Below are 12,101 nucleotides of genomic sequence, written 5' to 3' on the forward strand. Positions count from 1 at the left end.
GATCTTCCTGGGGTTACTCCTCTTCCCATCTAACTGGGTAACCTGGATGTTGGCCCAGACCTGGGGGTGGAGTCCCAGGTGCCTTCCTGAGGGCAGGGCTCAGAGAGGCCTGATGTGGACACCTCCAGACTGGGCCCTTTCCTTCCTTCTCTCAGGAGGCCAGAACCAAACCGGCTGTTAGTCTACACTTTGTTCTGTACCATGAGCATCCAGCCTTTTGACTTCTCTGGGCTACGTGAGTGAAGAGGAATTGTGTTGGGCCAGATAGAAAATAGTTAATGGATATAAGTAACAAAATGTCTTTTTCAGTATTTTTGTTATAACATTTAAAAAAGGGCAACATAAAACTAGTGAGACATTTGACTGTTTTGTGATGAAGCCGGTGTGTCAGTGTCTGGCTCAGTGGACGTGGCTGCAAGTTGTAGTTCTCAAGGTACTTGTGAGAAATGTTTGGTCCCATTCACTCTTCATCTGCTTCATCCCTGAGAACAGTTGTTCACAAATTTACTGCCAAAAAGTAGTGACATAACTAAGGCATGGTTGTGAATGTAAGGATATTTTTCTCTGGGAAGACAAGTCTTATAAAAATCTAGTAGAGACATGTTCAAGTTTTTCTTTGAGTTAAATGTCTGATTGCAGCTCTGTACATCCCAAAATTTAATAAGTAGGCAACCATTTATTTTTTCTAATATTAACAATATTGTCTGTGTAACAATATCATGAGCAAAAAACTATCTGATACGTCAAGCCAGGCATGGTAATCCCATGCTATAATCCCAGCACTCAAAAGGCTGAGGCAGGAGGATTGCTGCAAGTTCAAGACCAGCCTGGCCTACATAGTGAGTTCAACTCACTGCGAACTACATACAAGACCTTATTTCAAAACAAAACAAAACTTATTTGATATATCTTTGCAGTTTCTATATTACTGCTACTAAAAGTATTTAACTATTTCATGAAACAATTCAAGAAGTCCAAGTTTAATAATTAAATCAAGCTGGGCACGGTGGCGCACACCTGTAATCCCAGCACTCGGGAGGCTGAGGCAGGAGGATCACTGTGAGTTCAAGACCAGCCTGGGTTACATAGTGAGCTCCATAGTGTAGTTGAGACTGCTCAACTACATAGTAAGACCCTGTCTCAAAAAAACCAAAAAAAAAAAAGATGATAATAATAATAATTAAATCAGAAAACAACATGTGTGCTTATTAATTGCCTGTCTTCACAACACACACACAGGTGTAGGCAGGCTGACATACTGTTACACTATCAGTAATTGCTGCATTTTATTCACAAGTCTCATGCTGCATGAGTGGCAAAGCCATATCCAGGGGATCTATTTGGGTTAGAGATCCAGTATGAGATCTGTCATGTGGGTTTTTACTTCCACTTAATGTATTTTAACCAAAGGTTTCCCACCTGCCAAGTGTCTAGAAGAAAAGAAACTTTAATGTAAGTGTCAAGGAGCAGAATGTTCTCCTTGCTCTTTTAGAATCCACAAAAGACAAGGAGTAGAAGAGCCTCCATAGTGAAGGAACCAGATGAAAGTTTACTTCTGCTTGTCAGGCTGGTGGCAGCCTCATTGGCCTGGGCACACAGCTAGATGCCAGGCACTGTGTGGCAGGTACCTGCTCCCTGTTAACAGGGTTGTGGGGAGCGCTGCTCTCTTTCCTCTTTGGGTTGAAGTCCAGTGTGAGAAACTAAATATCTTCATGACGGAAGACATAAAAGTGCCTAAAATTTATCATGCAGCACCTTGTTAGGCAATAACCACTCTTTTCTGGTTTGGGACTCTGTTCTAAGGAAACAGACCACTTTCCAGAGTCAAATACACTCCTGCACCAGTGGCCACACCTTATTCCAGAGGATCTGCCAGTGCTTTCTGATATTAACAAGGTCACATTGTGAAGTCGTCTAGGTTTGATCATTCTGAGTGTGCCCCTGTAACCTCAGAGTGATAGAACTAAGTTCAGGTGATAAAAGGAAAGAGGAAAATGAAATCCTCTTTGCACCCTTCAAGCCACTCAGTGGTGTGCTGGCATGTGTTTAACAGCTGGTTCCTCCAGCCCCCTCTTGTGTGCAGATTTCCTTGGTGTCAAGACTCCCACCATCATCAATTTTAAGATACTGGACTTGAAGTCATGAGTGGCAGAGGTGAGCACAGATGTACACAGAGCCCAGGAGTCAGTAGGCTTAGTCAGATGTTTCCTAGAAACAGTGGCTCAGAGAAGAGTGCTGTCTTCTTATCTCAATCATGGCATTAAGGGTGATTCTACGGGTACTTTAGAAAGCATGCATTCTTGTGGGAAGGAAGTCACTGGACAGCTGATGGCCACATTATTTAACAATCTGAAGAGTGACACAAAGGGTATTTTTTCCCCTTCAGTCCATTCTTTCAAATTCTGCTCTGAGCCAAATGCAAAAGATTTTAGAATGATGCGTCCTTTTCCAGGAAGGAATCTTACAGATCACCTGCTTGGGGGTTCTTCCTTCTGCAAGTGAGGACCATGGTGCCGGAGTTCGAGTCAGAGTAGGATTGCTGGCTTCCAGTAGAGATGCAGGAATCTGGAAAGGAGTAAAATAAGCTTGTCAGTTAGCTTTTCAGAGCCTGTGCCAGACAATATCTTTGCAGGTGGCCCATTCCTGCAGCAGCTGCTGTGTGGTTGACAGTGCCAAGCTGACTAGAGATCTTGCCCAAGATGAAGCCAGGTGGGCTCTGCTTAGAATAAGGCAGGAATACTCTAAGATTGGATACAGGTTCTTACAGTAGGGCTAGAACCACCTGTGGGTCTCTTGAGACGCTTATAAACACATTCCTGAAGTCCCCATTCCTGCCTGCCTGAGCCAGTCCCATGGCCACCCTAGGGGATACAGGTTTAATTAACAAGCCACCAGGTGGCCTGATGTGACTCCTGCTGAGAAGTGCAGGATGAAGCTATTCTTCAACAAGTGATGTGAAAGGAAAGGATCCATCCTGGAATGACGTCCCTCAGATGACTGACATTCCTTCGGAGCACTTCATGAAAATTTAGCTCTGGTTTGCTTAGAAATATGTCTGAGTTGTGGATCACCTTGTCAGACCTTCCAGCATGGTTCACTTAGATACACGAGATGCAAAATTGTTAAATTTGCTTTTAATGTAATTAAGGGTATTTCTTTGTGTCCTTGTTTGCCACTCTCCACTTTACAATCTCATCCTGATTTTTGTCTGTGAAGTTAGACGCTGCTTTAGCCAGAAATTGAAAGGAACTGCAGTTCTGTACTTTATGGCAAACTGTAAAATACAGATGAAGGTAGGTACTTCATTTCAGTACATTTATAGGACGGACTTTACAGTTTTTATCCAGTTTTCCTTTTGGCTGGCAGAAATGAGGTCTGTTTCTCTGTGAAGGTAGTGTGCTCCTGGGGAAGGAGGGTGATGTCTTTAACAGCTGAGACTGAACTTGAGGCAGACTGAGATCTTTTCATAACGTTAAGCATAGAGCAGATAGTGTTTAGCTCATAAACGCAGTACTTGGAGTGAGCAGTGAAGTGCAGGGGGCTGACCATGCCCTCAGATGTGCACCTTGTTAGGGCTCCAAGCTCCACTGCAGGTGACCGTTTTGGCTGTGGTCTTTAGGGAGTGCATTCTTTCTTCCCAGTGCTAGTTTAATGCCTTCCAGGATAGAGGGTTATATGGATATGGGCTGTCCAGGGAACATTTTTGATCCTCATAATCCATTCTCTTCCCTTGTCACCTGATTCCTCTTTACCTGGTGTGTGGTCAGGAAAGTGGGTAAGTTGTGCTGTTTGCACAGATCTGATCCCAGGATCTCTTTCACCTTTAAAATCGTTGAGTGGCCCAACAAGGTTTGTTTACCTTAGTAGTTTCTATTATTATCTACCATATAGAAAATAAAAACTGATAAAAATAGCATTTTAAAAACTGTAACTGCCGGGAATTTGTCTCAGTGGTTCCGTTGCCTGCCTCGCAAACACAAGGACCTGAGTTTGATTCCTGGTACCAAGAAAAAAAAAAAAAGCTGCAATAAACTCATTCAGATAAACAAAGCTATTATGAAAAATAACCATTTTCAAAAGGGAAAAGTGACTTCCAAAGAAAAAAAAGCTTTAATATGTGATTTAATAGAATCGCTGACATCTCTTGGGTTCGTTCAGTCTGTTTGGTTATTTGACATACAAGGCTAAAGGCTGACTTTGAACAGATCTGTAGTTGAAAGGGGAAGGGGCTTCATGGACCCCTGAAAGGGCTTTAGGATGTCTCCCAGGTCCCATGACTGACCATGATTGAGAACTGTGGAGCTAAAAGAAAGGAAGCCAGGAATAAAATTCATTGTGCAGCATGGACTGAACTACTAAGTCAGACTGGTGGTCATTCTCCCACCAGATAGAAGCCAAAGCCAAAGGCTTAGGCTTCTCCCCACCTGGGGTGGACTAGGGTTCCTGTCTTTCTACCCCAAGTACTGCCCTGTTTGGAATAGGACTTTGCGTTTGGAAATCACAGTCAAACACACTGAAAAATTGGTTTCGGCTTGTCCAGGCTTGTGCGGGACTGGTTTATGGCATAAATAAAATCAGTTGCTGTTTCTGCACCTCCATGACAGAAATAACTCAGCTCTTTTGAGTAGTAACTACCGATGAAAAAGCTTGGGGTTCGCAGGTGTTTGGTAAATCTAAAGGCGGTGGTGGTGGTGATGATGATGATGATGATGATGATGATTAGGACTTTGTACCAGCTTTCAGTTTTACATGTTTGTAAATTCTAAATTTTGTGAAAATCAGTTGCTGGGGTGAAACTGTGAGATTTTCAGGCTCTGTGGAACATTATAGTTAATAAAGTAATGCTGCTTTTTTATGTTAAATGTAAGCTGTTTTGTACTGGTGCTGCAGAACTGTCATACACACGCCCCTTTTCTCTGTATTGGCTAGAAGCTGTTTGAGAGTGGTGCAGCTGCAGACTTGTGCCTATGATTGGGCATCTTCAAAGTAGCCATTCTTGCGAGGCATTGCCTGCCCATGTGCACCCAGTTCTGACAAACAAGCCTTCTGCCCATTTGAAAGGAGAGGAAGCCAAGGTTCGGAGACTAATGTCTTTTCAGAGCTGCACCTGCCACAGATGGTGGTAGAAATGCCACTGAAATGCCTGTCAGAGGGTTGACCTTTATATAAGGAATATTAAATGTAATTCTTTATTGGTGAAATGTCTGTGGTTGGTTAGCAAGGCATCTGGGCCCTGCCACCAGTGCCTGACACAGAATTTGAGGACTGTGCCTGTCAGCCTTGTGACCCCATGCTCTGTGGAGCATCAAGGTGACTGGACTGTGGGTGTCCTGGCTGGAAGATTTCCATGGTGCTCTCATCCACCTGAACCTTTCCTAAAAAGTGATTGTCAGACACTGAGGACAGAGCCCATGAGAAACTCCGTGTGACTCCTCCTTCCTGTCAGCTTTCGAATAATAAGTCATGTGTTCGGCAGACTTTGGCCTAAGGTTCACTTTGTTTTCATGTAATATACCATTGGGAGCAAGGCTGTGGGAAGGTGGCTGGAGCTACCTCTGTGGCTGTTCAGCAGGCTTCTTTTCCCAGATAGGGTTCATAATTTGCAGGGCCTATTGCAAAATGAAAATGCAGAATTCCTTGTTCAAAAATTAGGAATTCCACGGTAGTGACCGCAGAGCATTAAACCTTCCATGAGGCCTTGCCAAACACAGAGCTGGCCTGACTGCACAAGACATGCAGCCTTGAAGCTGCCCCCCCACATCTGACACCTGAGTGGCCAGATTATCACATGTGTCCCTGGGGGTAAAGTGGGCAAGGCCCTCCTCCCACAGGGCCAGTTGGTGTGTGCTCTGGCTCCTGTGAGGGGTGTACCTACCCTGAGAGGAGGGTGTCTGAGTAGTGGAAAGGATCCCATTAGCTGCTTAAACTTGAAATAACAAATCCAAACAGTGGGCCCTTTCCTGGCACTGCCCTGTGTCACATGACTCCTGTGGCCTCTCCCTCCAGCATGTGTTTGAGACCTGAGGGGAAGGACATAGGGCCTGGACAAGGGCCTGAGCAGATAGTGCAGAGGCAGGAAGGGCTTCATTGGCCTGGGAGTTAGTGGGAGAGTGGAGTGACAGGGATATTAGGTGTTTTTGAGGGTCTGAGGGAAGCAGTACACTTGTGCTATGCAGTACAGGTGCCACAAGTGGCTGTTGAATTCTTAAAGTATAATGGGTCCAAATGGAGGATGTGACTTACCTGAAAAGGCAAAATGGCTCAACTTTTATATTGATCACATGTTGAAATGATAATGCTTGTATGAATTAAACATCTTATTAAAATTAATTTTAGTTGTTTTTCCTGTGGCTACTGAGAAATGTTCAGTTCCATTTATTGCTTGAATCACAGTTTGGTTGCACCTGCTGCTCTAAACTAGACGAATGCACGGGCATGACCATCCATACTCCATTCACACACTCCGGGTGCTGCACACAACCCAGGGGTTCAGACGTCCTGGAGCCCCAGCTCATAGGCCAGCATTATTCCCTGGGGTTGAGAACAAAGCTGGGAGGGCAGGTGGGGAGGTGAATGTGCAAAGACCAGGCCGAGAGGGTGGAGGGTTCGTTCTGTGAGCCCTTGGGGAGCTGTTGGTTTGCTTTCTAGAGGTGGATGTCAAATGCAAGGGACACCAGGGAAGATTTGTCATGGGTAAGCTAGAGCAAGCAAGAAGTAAATACTTACAGAAAAACAGGAGCCTGTTGCCATCCTCTCGTTGATACCAAGTCCAGACAAGCCCATCAGGATGGAGCAAATGCTATCTCCGGAAGCTGGGGAAGGGCAAGTGAGCGAAAAATCCTCTGCTGAGTCTGAGTTGCTCCAGTGGACAGTTTACATGTGGAGCAGATGAGCCTGCTGCCTTTGTTGACCCAGCCAGGCCCATCATTCTCACCTGGGTCCATGCTCGGCCGCTGCATCACTTCTCAGAACCCTTGGGAACACACTTCATCTTCACTTTCCAGAAGGAGGAGGGCAAAGGGCCTTGACAGCTGTCAGCCACAAAAGTCCCCTGGACCACAAAGAAGTCTTTAAGCTTTGTTTGAATACCAGTGTTTTCTGAAAATGATCAAGATTTTGAGACTTCTTTTAAGCCTTTCTGGAAGGTGACCAGGTTGTGTGAAAGGAAACACTGATGTCCCTGTCTGTCTGAGAGCACTGACTAGAGTTTCAAAGTGCAGACATGTCCACCTGGAGAGAAGCAATTGCCAGCAGGGTCTGTGCAGTCTGGGGAAACTGACCAGTGGGGTCTGTAGCGGGCCAGGCCCTTTGGCAGCATTTGCAGGAGAGGCTGGAAGTCAGGAAACCACAGCTGTTGCATTCTTGAGAATAAAGGTTGTATTAACAGTGCAACCATTTTCTTTTTGTTTTAGATTGAAGTCCGCATTATTTTCAGGACCAAAGATGGTTCTAATTTATCTCACCTGAACCACCATCAAAAGAAAGCATAATTAATTGCTGATGTCTAATTGCAGACATTCCAGGGACAAACAGCTGCCCTTGTTTAGAGAGCAGAAGTTGATTTATGTTCCGATCCAGCTTACGAACATCCTGTTATTTTAACCTGAAGCACATTGCATCTCTGGTTCAGTGGGCTTTCTTTTTTTCTTACAACTTGCCTGTATTCTTTTTCCAGGACGAACCTTTCCTACGCATCCATACTTCTCTGCCCAGCTTGGAGCAGGGCAGCTGTCCCTTTACAACATTCTGAAGGCCTACTCACTCCTCGACCAGGAAGTAGGATATTGCCAAGGTCTTAGCTTTGTGGCGGGCATCCTACTGCTGCATATGAGTGAGGAAGAGGCATTTAAAATGCTCAAGTTTCTGATGTTTGACATGGGACTACGGAAACAGTATCGCCCAGACATGATTATTTTACAGGTATAATGTCACTATAAACACGAGTGCTAAAGATGTGCGTTAGCCCTGTCGGGTACAGGGAAGGTGCTTTTTTACCATCACTCAGCATCACGACAGTTGTCATTGCAGATCACTTATTCCTGGCAAGCCATTGTTCCATGTGCTTTATATACACTTGTTTGCATAATGACACACAGGAAGACCCTATTAACTGGCTTACTTTGTAGATAGCAGAACAGCATCTCAAAGCAGTTACATAATCAGGCCAGGTTTCACAGCTAGCAAGTGGCAGAGCTTCAGTTCAAACCCTCGCTGTGTGCCAGTCTTTAACTCCTACCTCTCAGCCTGCATGCCTCTGCTCTCTGACCATGGTCCTCATACCCCTCCCTCACCCCATCGTCCAGGGTTCAACGCACATATCACATCCAGGGAAAGCTACACTGTGTTGCTCCATCCTCTCACTTCCACCATAAGCACACGGGGTTGCATTATCCTGTCTTGTTTCTTTGGCATAACACATTTACTAGTAGAAATTACCTTGTTTGTTGCTCATTTACTTTTTAGTTTTCTGACAGTATGTGTGCTTCATGAGAGGGAGTGGATCTTGCTCGTCCTGGAGCTGTGTGTCCAGTTTCTAGAACAGTGTCAAGATTAAGGAGGCACAGTTAGTACTTGTTGAATGAACTAATACATGGTGGTGAACCTATGGCACATGTGCCATAGTGGGCTGCTATCGTTTGAAAGCTCTAAAAGGTTTGCCATCACTAAACTAGTCTTATTAGGAAACCAAACACAGCAGTGCATTCCTTCTGGGTGCCAGGTGCTGCTCCTGCCACCTTTCAGAGGTGGGGAGAATTTCGGGAATGTCCCTAAATGTTGCTTGAAGTATTGGAGCACATGTTTATATGTTCATTTCCTGGCAGAACTCTGATTTTAGAGTCTTGGAAAGTATCATTAAAGCAAGGAATTTGAGAACACCATATTGTGTAATTAAAAAGCCATTTGCCAAGCTGGGCATGGTAGCACATGCCCTTAGTTCTAGCACTCTGGGAGACTAAAGCAGGATATCCTGTTTGAGCCCAACCTGGGCAACTTAGTGACTTAGTGAGACCTTGTCTCAAAATTAAGAATTAAAAAAAGGGCTGAGGATATAGGTCAGTGTGAAGGCCCTTGGTTTAGTCCTCAGTGCCACCCCCCAGTCCTTTGCCTTGACTTGTGAATATGAACTCCATGAACGTAAATCTTATGAAAGGGAACTGTTTTTGTCCACTGAAAGATTTGACCCACACAGCACTTGCTATACTTACTGTCAGGCTCTTCCTACATTCCTTCCATTGTCCTCAATGTAGCTGTCATCAGAGAGAAAGCTTTTTGGAATTATATATAAGGTAGCATAACATATGCATCTTTTTGGACTGGTAGCCTTGGCTGATTAAACTTTTAAATACAGAAGAACCACAGCTAGCGAGTGCTTCAGAAGAGTTTATTGCTCAAGCCCTTGAAAATAGTGTGGCCTCATGTTTCCCAATTTATGCTGTACATATACAGCACATACACAACTGGGAGCGTCTGTGAGACTCTGATCCTCGCTGGATTATTCCTTTAGGCCCATGCCCTGAGGCTCAGATCTGGGGTAGCTTCTGGGCCTCTGTAAGCCATGGGGCCACCAGGAACTGGAGTGAGCTTCCTGCCCTATTGTTGTTAAAGAGAGAACCCTTGACATTGGAGTCCAATTTAGTTAGACTCAAATTTTTGGCACCTGTGTTTAGTTATTCACCCTAAGACAAACATTTCTTGTTTTAACTTGCCGAGGATCTAAAACTTAACACTTGTCCTGACTTTTGTGTACTGTTGGGGGTCTGGAGGGGACTAAGTGACTGTGAACAGTGGATTTCCTCTCTAGAACTATGGTATGTCCTCAGTTTACTCTTAACAGAGTGGCTGACTTTTTATTTCTAATTTCCCAGGGTTTGAGTTTTTCTAAGAAGGTATATTTATAAGAATTTTTGGAAATGTTTTGCATAAGATAGATGTTTATTTCTCTTAGCCAGGCTACATAGGAGAACAATGAAAAGGAAGAGGCAAGAGACCCATCATTAGCATTCAGGGCCAGCCAATGCCTGGAGCACAGCTGCGCCCCAGGAAGCCCTTGTTGGGTGGATCAGTACCCAAGATCAGTGGATGTCTCAATCCAGATAGAAGGTTTAAAGTGCTAGTAATTCTCTTAGACCCTGCATCAGGGTGGGTAAGCTTATACGTATAACACACACCTAATTCTTGGCACCTTCGGCATCTCACCTACAGATCCAGATGTACCAGCTCTCACGGCTACTTCATGACTACCACCGAGATCTCTATGACCACCTGGAGGAGCATGAGATCGGGCCCAGCCTCTACGCTGCCCCATGGTTTCTCACCGTCTTTGCTTCACAGTTCCCGCTGGGATTTGTAGCCAGAGTCTTTGGTGAGCTTCATGCATCTTTTTGCCAGAACCAGTGTTCCTTTCTTGGATGAGACACATTTATTGACACTCAGTGGTGGTATCGTACAAGAACAGGGTATAGTTAGATAGTCTGGGTACAGTCAGGCTGGTGTTGGCACTTTCAGATGCTGCCTCACTTCGGAACACCCTGGGGCTTCCTTAGATGTCTCCTGTCTTTGGGTTTTGTCAGATTCCCACCCCCTGAGGCTCTCCCTAGACTTGGTGAAACTTGGCGAGGGGCCCCAGGTATATTCCTTGTGCATCACCTTCCTCAGCCTGTCCACCTTGTGACTCTTGTGTTGTTCACTGATCATTTCTTTCAACTTTTTGACTTACTGTTTCTAAGCTGTTGCTCTTTTTAGATTTCCTTATCTTCTCCTCCCATTTCTTTTCTTTCCCAATACTTAGCTCTTCATTTTCTACATAATCACTCTCCAGAAGACCTATGTCAGAGCTTTCAGTGACACCTCCATGTGGGTGACTCCTCTCCTCTGCCCTGACACGACTCACATGTGTTTCAGGTGTCACAGTTACTTCCATATCTGTGCCCCACTGTGCCCTGAGGTTGATCACCTGTCAAACCATCCTCTTTCCGCTTTGACAATGTAGGTGTTCATATTCAAAGTCTAAACTGCCTTGGATCTCAGGAGCCTGGTGCAATGCTGTGAGCAAGTTTAATTTGTGTGTGCGTTTGTGTGTGTCTTGCTGTCCTTGAACTTGCCCTCCTTCTGTCTCGGCCTCCTGAGTCCTGGGATTACAGGTATGCATCACCACACCAAGCCATGATCAACTGTTACATGGTTTATTTCCCTGCTTAAAAATGAAAGTATTTTTGGCAATTCAGGTTTTCTTCTGTATTATGAAGGAAAAGGTTGCTTTACAGAATTGATAATGATGGCATATCAAGTGTATTTAAATGTTATTTTTGGAGACTCATTTAGTAGTTTAAAAACATGTAACCTTGTTGTATTTTAAGAATTTATTTTTAGAACCTGAGAACATCATAGAGGGAATGTTCAAAAACATTGAGAGTGTGCTATTTTAAGCATACTTTAGGTAGACATACTATACATCTAGATTCTAAAATTTGCTTTGTAATCTAATGAACATTGCATCCTCTTTTCTCTTTGCCTTCTCTGTAGAACACTGCATGTTTTTTTTTGTCATTCATTTCTGTCCTTAAGAACCTTTGAAGAATTTCTCAGTTGGCTTTACTAGAGGAACTGTAGTCTTAAAATATAAAATACTCATAATCCCCTTTTGCTTAACAATCTCCCCAAATTGATTTTTATTTTCCAGCCCTAAAAAAACAGAAGCAAAATAGATACTAAATATGATGAAGGAAATTGTTAAATATCATGAACGTTTAGACTATAGTTAAAAAAATAAAAGCCCTCCAAGTATGTATTTACTAACAGAAGAGTTATAGAAACTGTAAGATCTCTAGCTGTGAATTTCAAACTTTCTTGCCAATAGCTGCTATATTTTTTACTTTCTATTTTCTCCTAATTCTTTTTCCTATAGGATCATGGCAGGAACTGAGGATTCAATGGGGAAGAGGGAGTGCTGCTTGGTAATAGTTTGAAAACAGTTCAGGCAATGAATTCTGTGGTTTGAGAGGAAAGTTCTGCCAAAGGGGATGGGCTGACCACAGCCTTGGCTGGAAGGAGTAGAGGGGTGGTCACCGAGCCCTCCCTACCCACGGGCCACACCCGGAGCT

The 12,101-nt window shown here is 44.1% G+C and overlaps 1 protein-coding gene across 6 annotated transcripts in view; it reads left to right on the plus strand.

Moving 5' to 3' along the window:
- Tbc1d1 (TBC1 domain family member 1) overlaps positions 1–12,101 on the plus strand; it is a 197,600-nt gene that overhangs the window by 170,260 nt on the left and 15,239 nt on the right. For all 6 annotated transcript variants that reach the window (XM_010625081.3, XM_010625080.3, XM_010625083.3 and 3 more), the window contains 2 exons: positions 7,676–7,920; positions 10,204–10,363. In XM_010625081.3, the coding sequence (XP_010623383.1) occupies positions 7,676–7,920; positions 10,204–10,363 (405 nt within the window). The remainder of the gene's footprint in view (positions 1–7,675; positions 7,921–10,203; positions 10,364–12,101) is intronic.

Source organism: Fukomys damarensis, unplaced genomic scaffold (assembly GCF_012274545.1).
Source record: "Fukomys damarensis isolate Sample0158 unplaced genomic scaffold, DMR_v1.0_HiC HiC_scaffold_35, whole genome shotgun sequence".
NCBI classification, from domain to species: domain Eukaryota; kingdom Metazoa; phylum Chordata; class Mammalia; order Rodentia; family Bathyergidae; genus Fukomys; species Fukomys damarensis.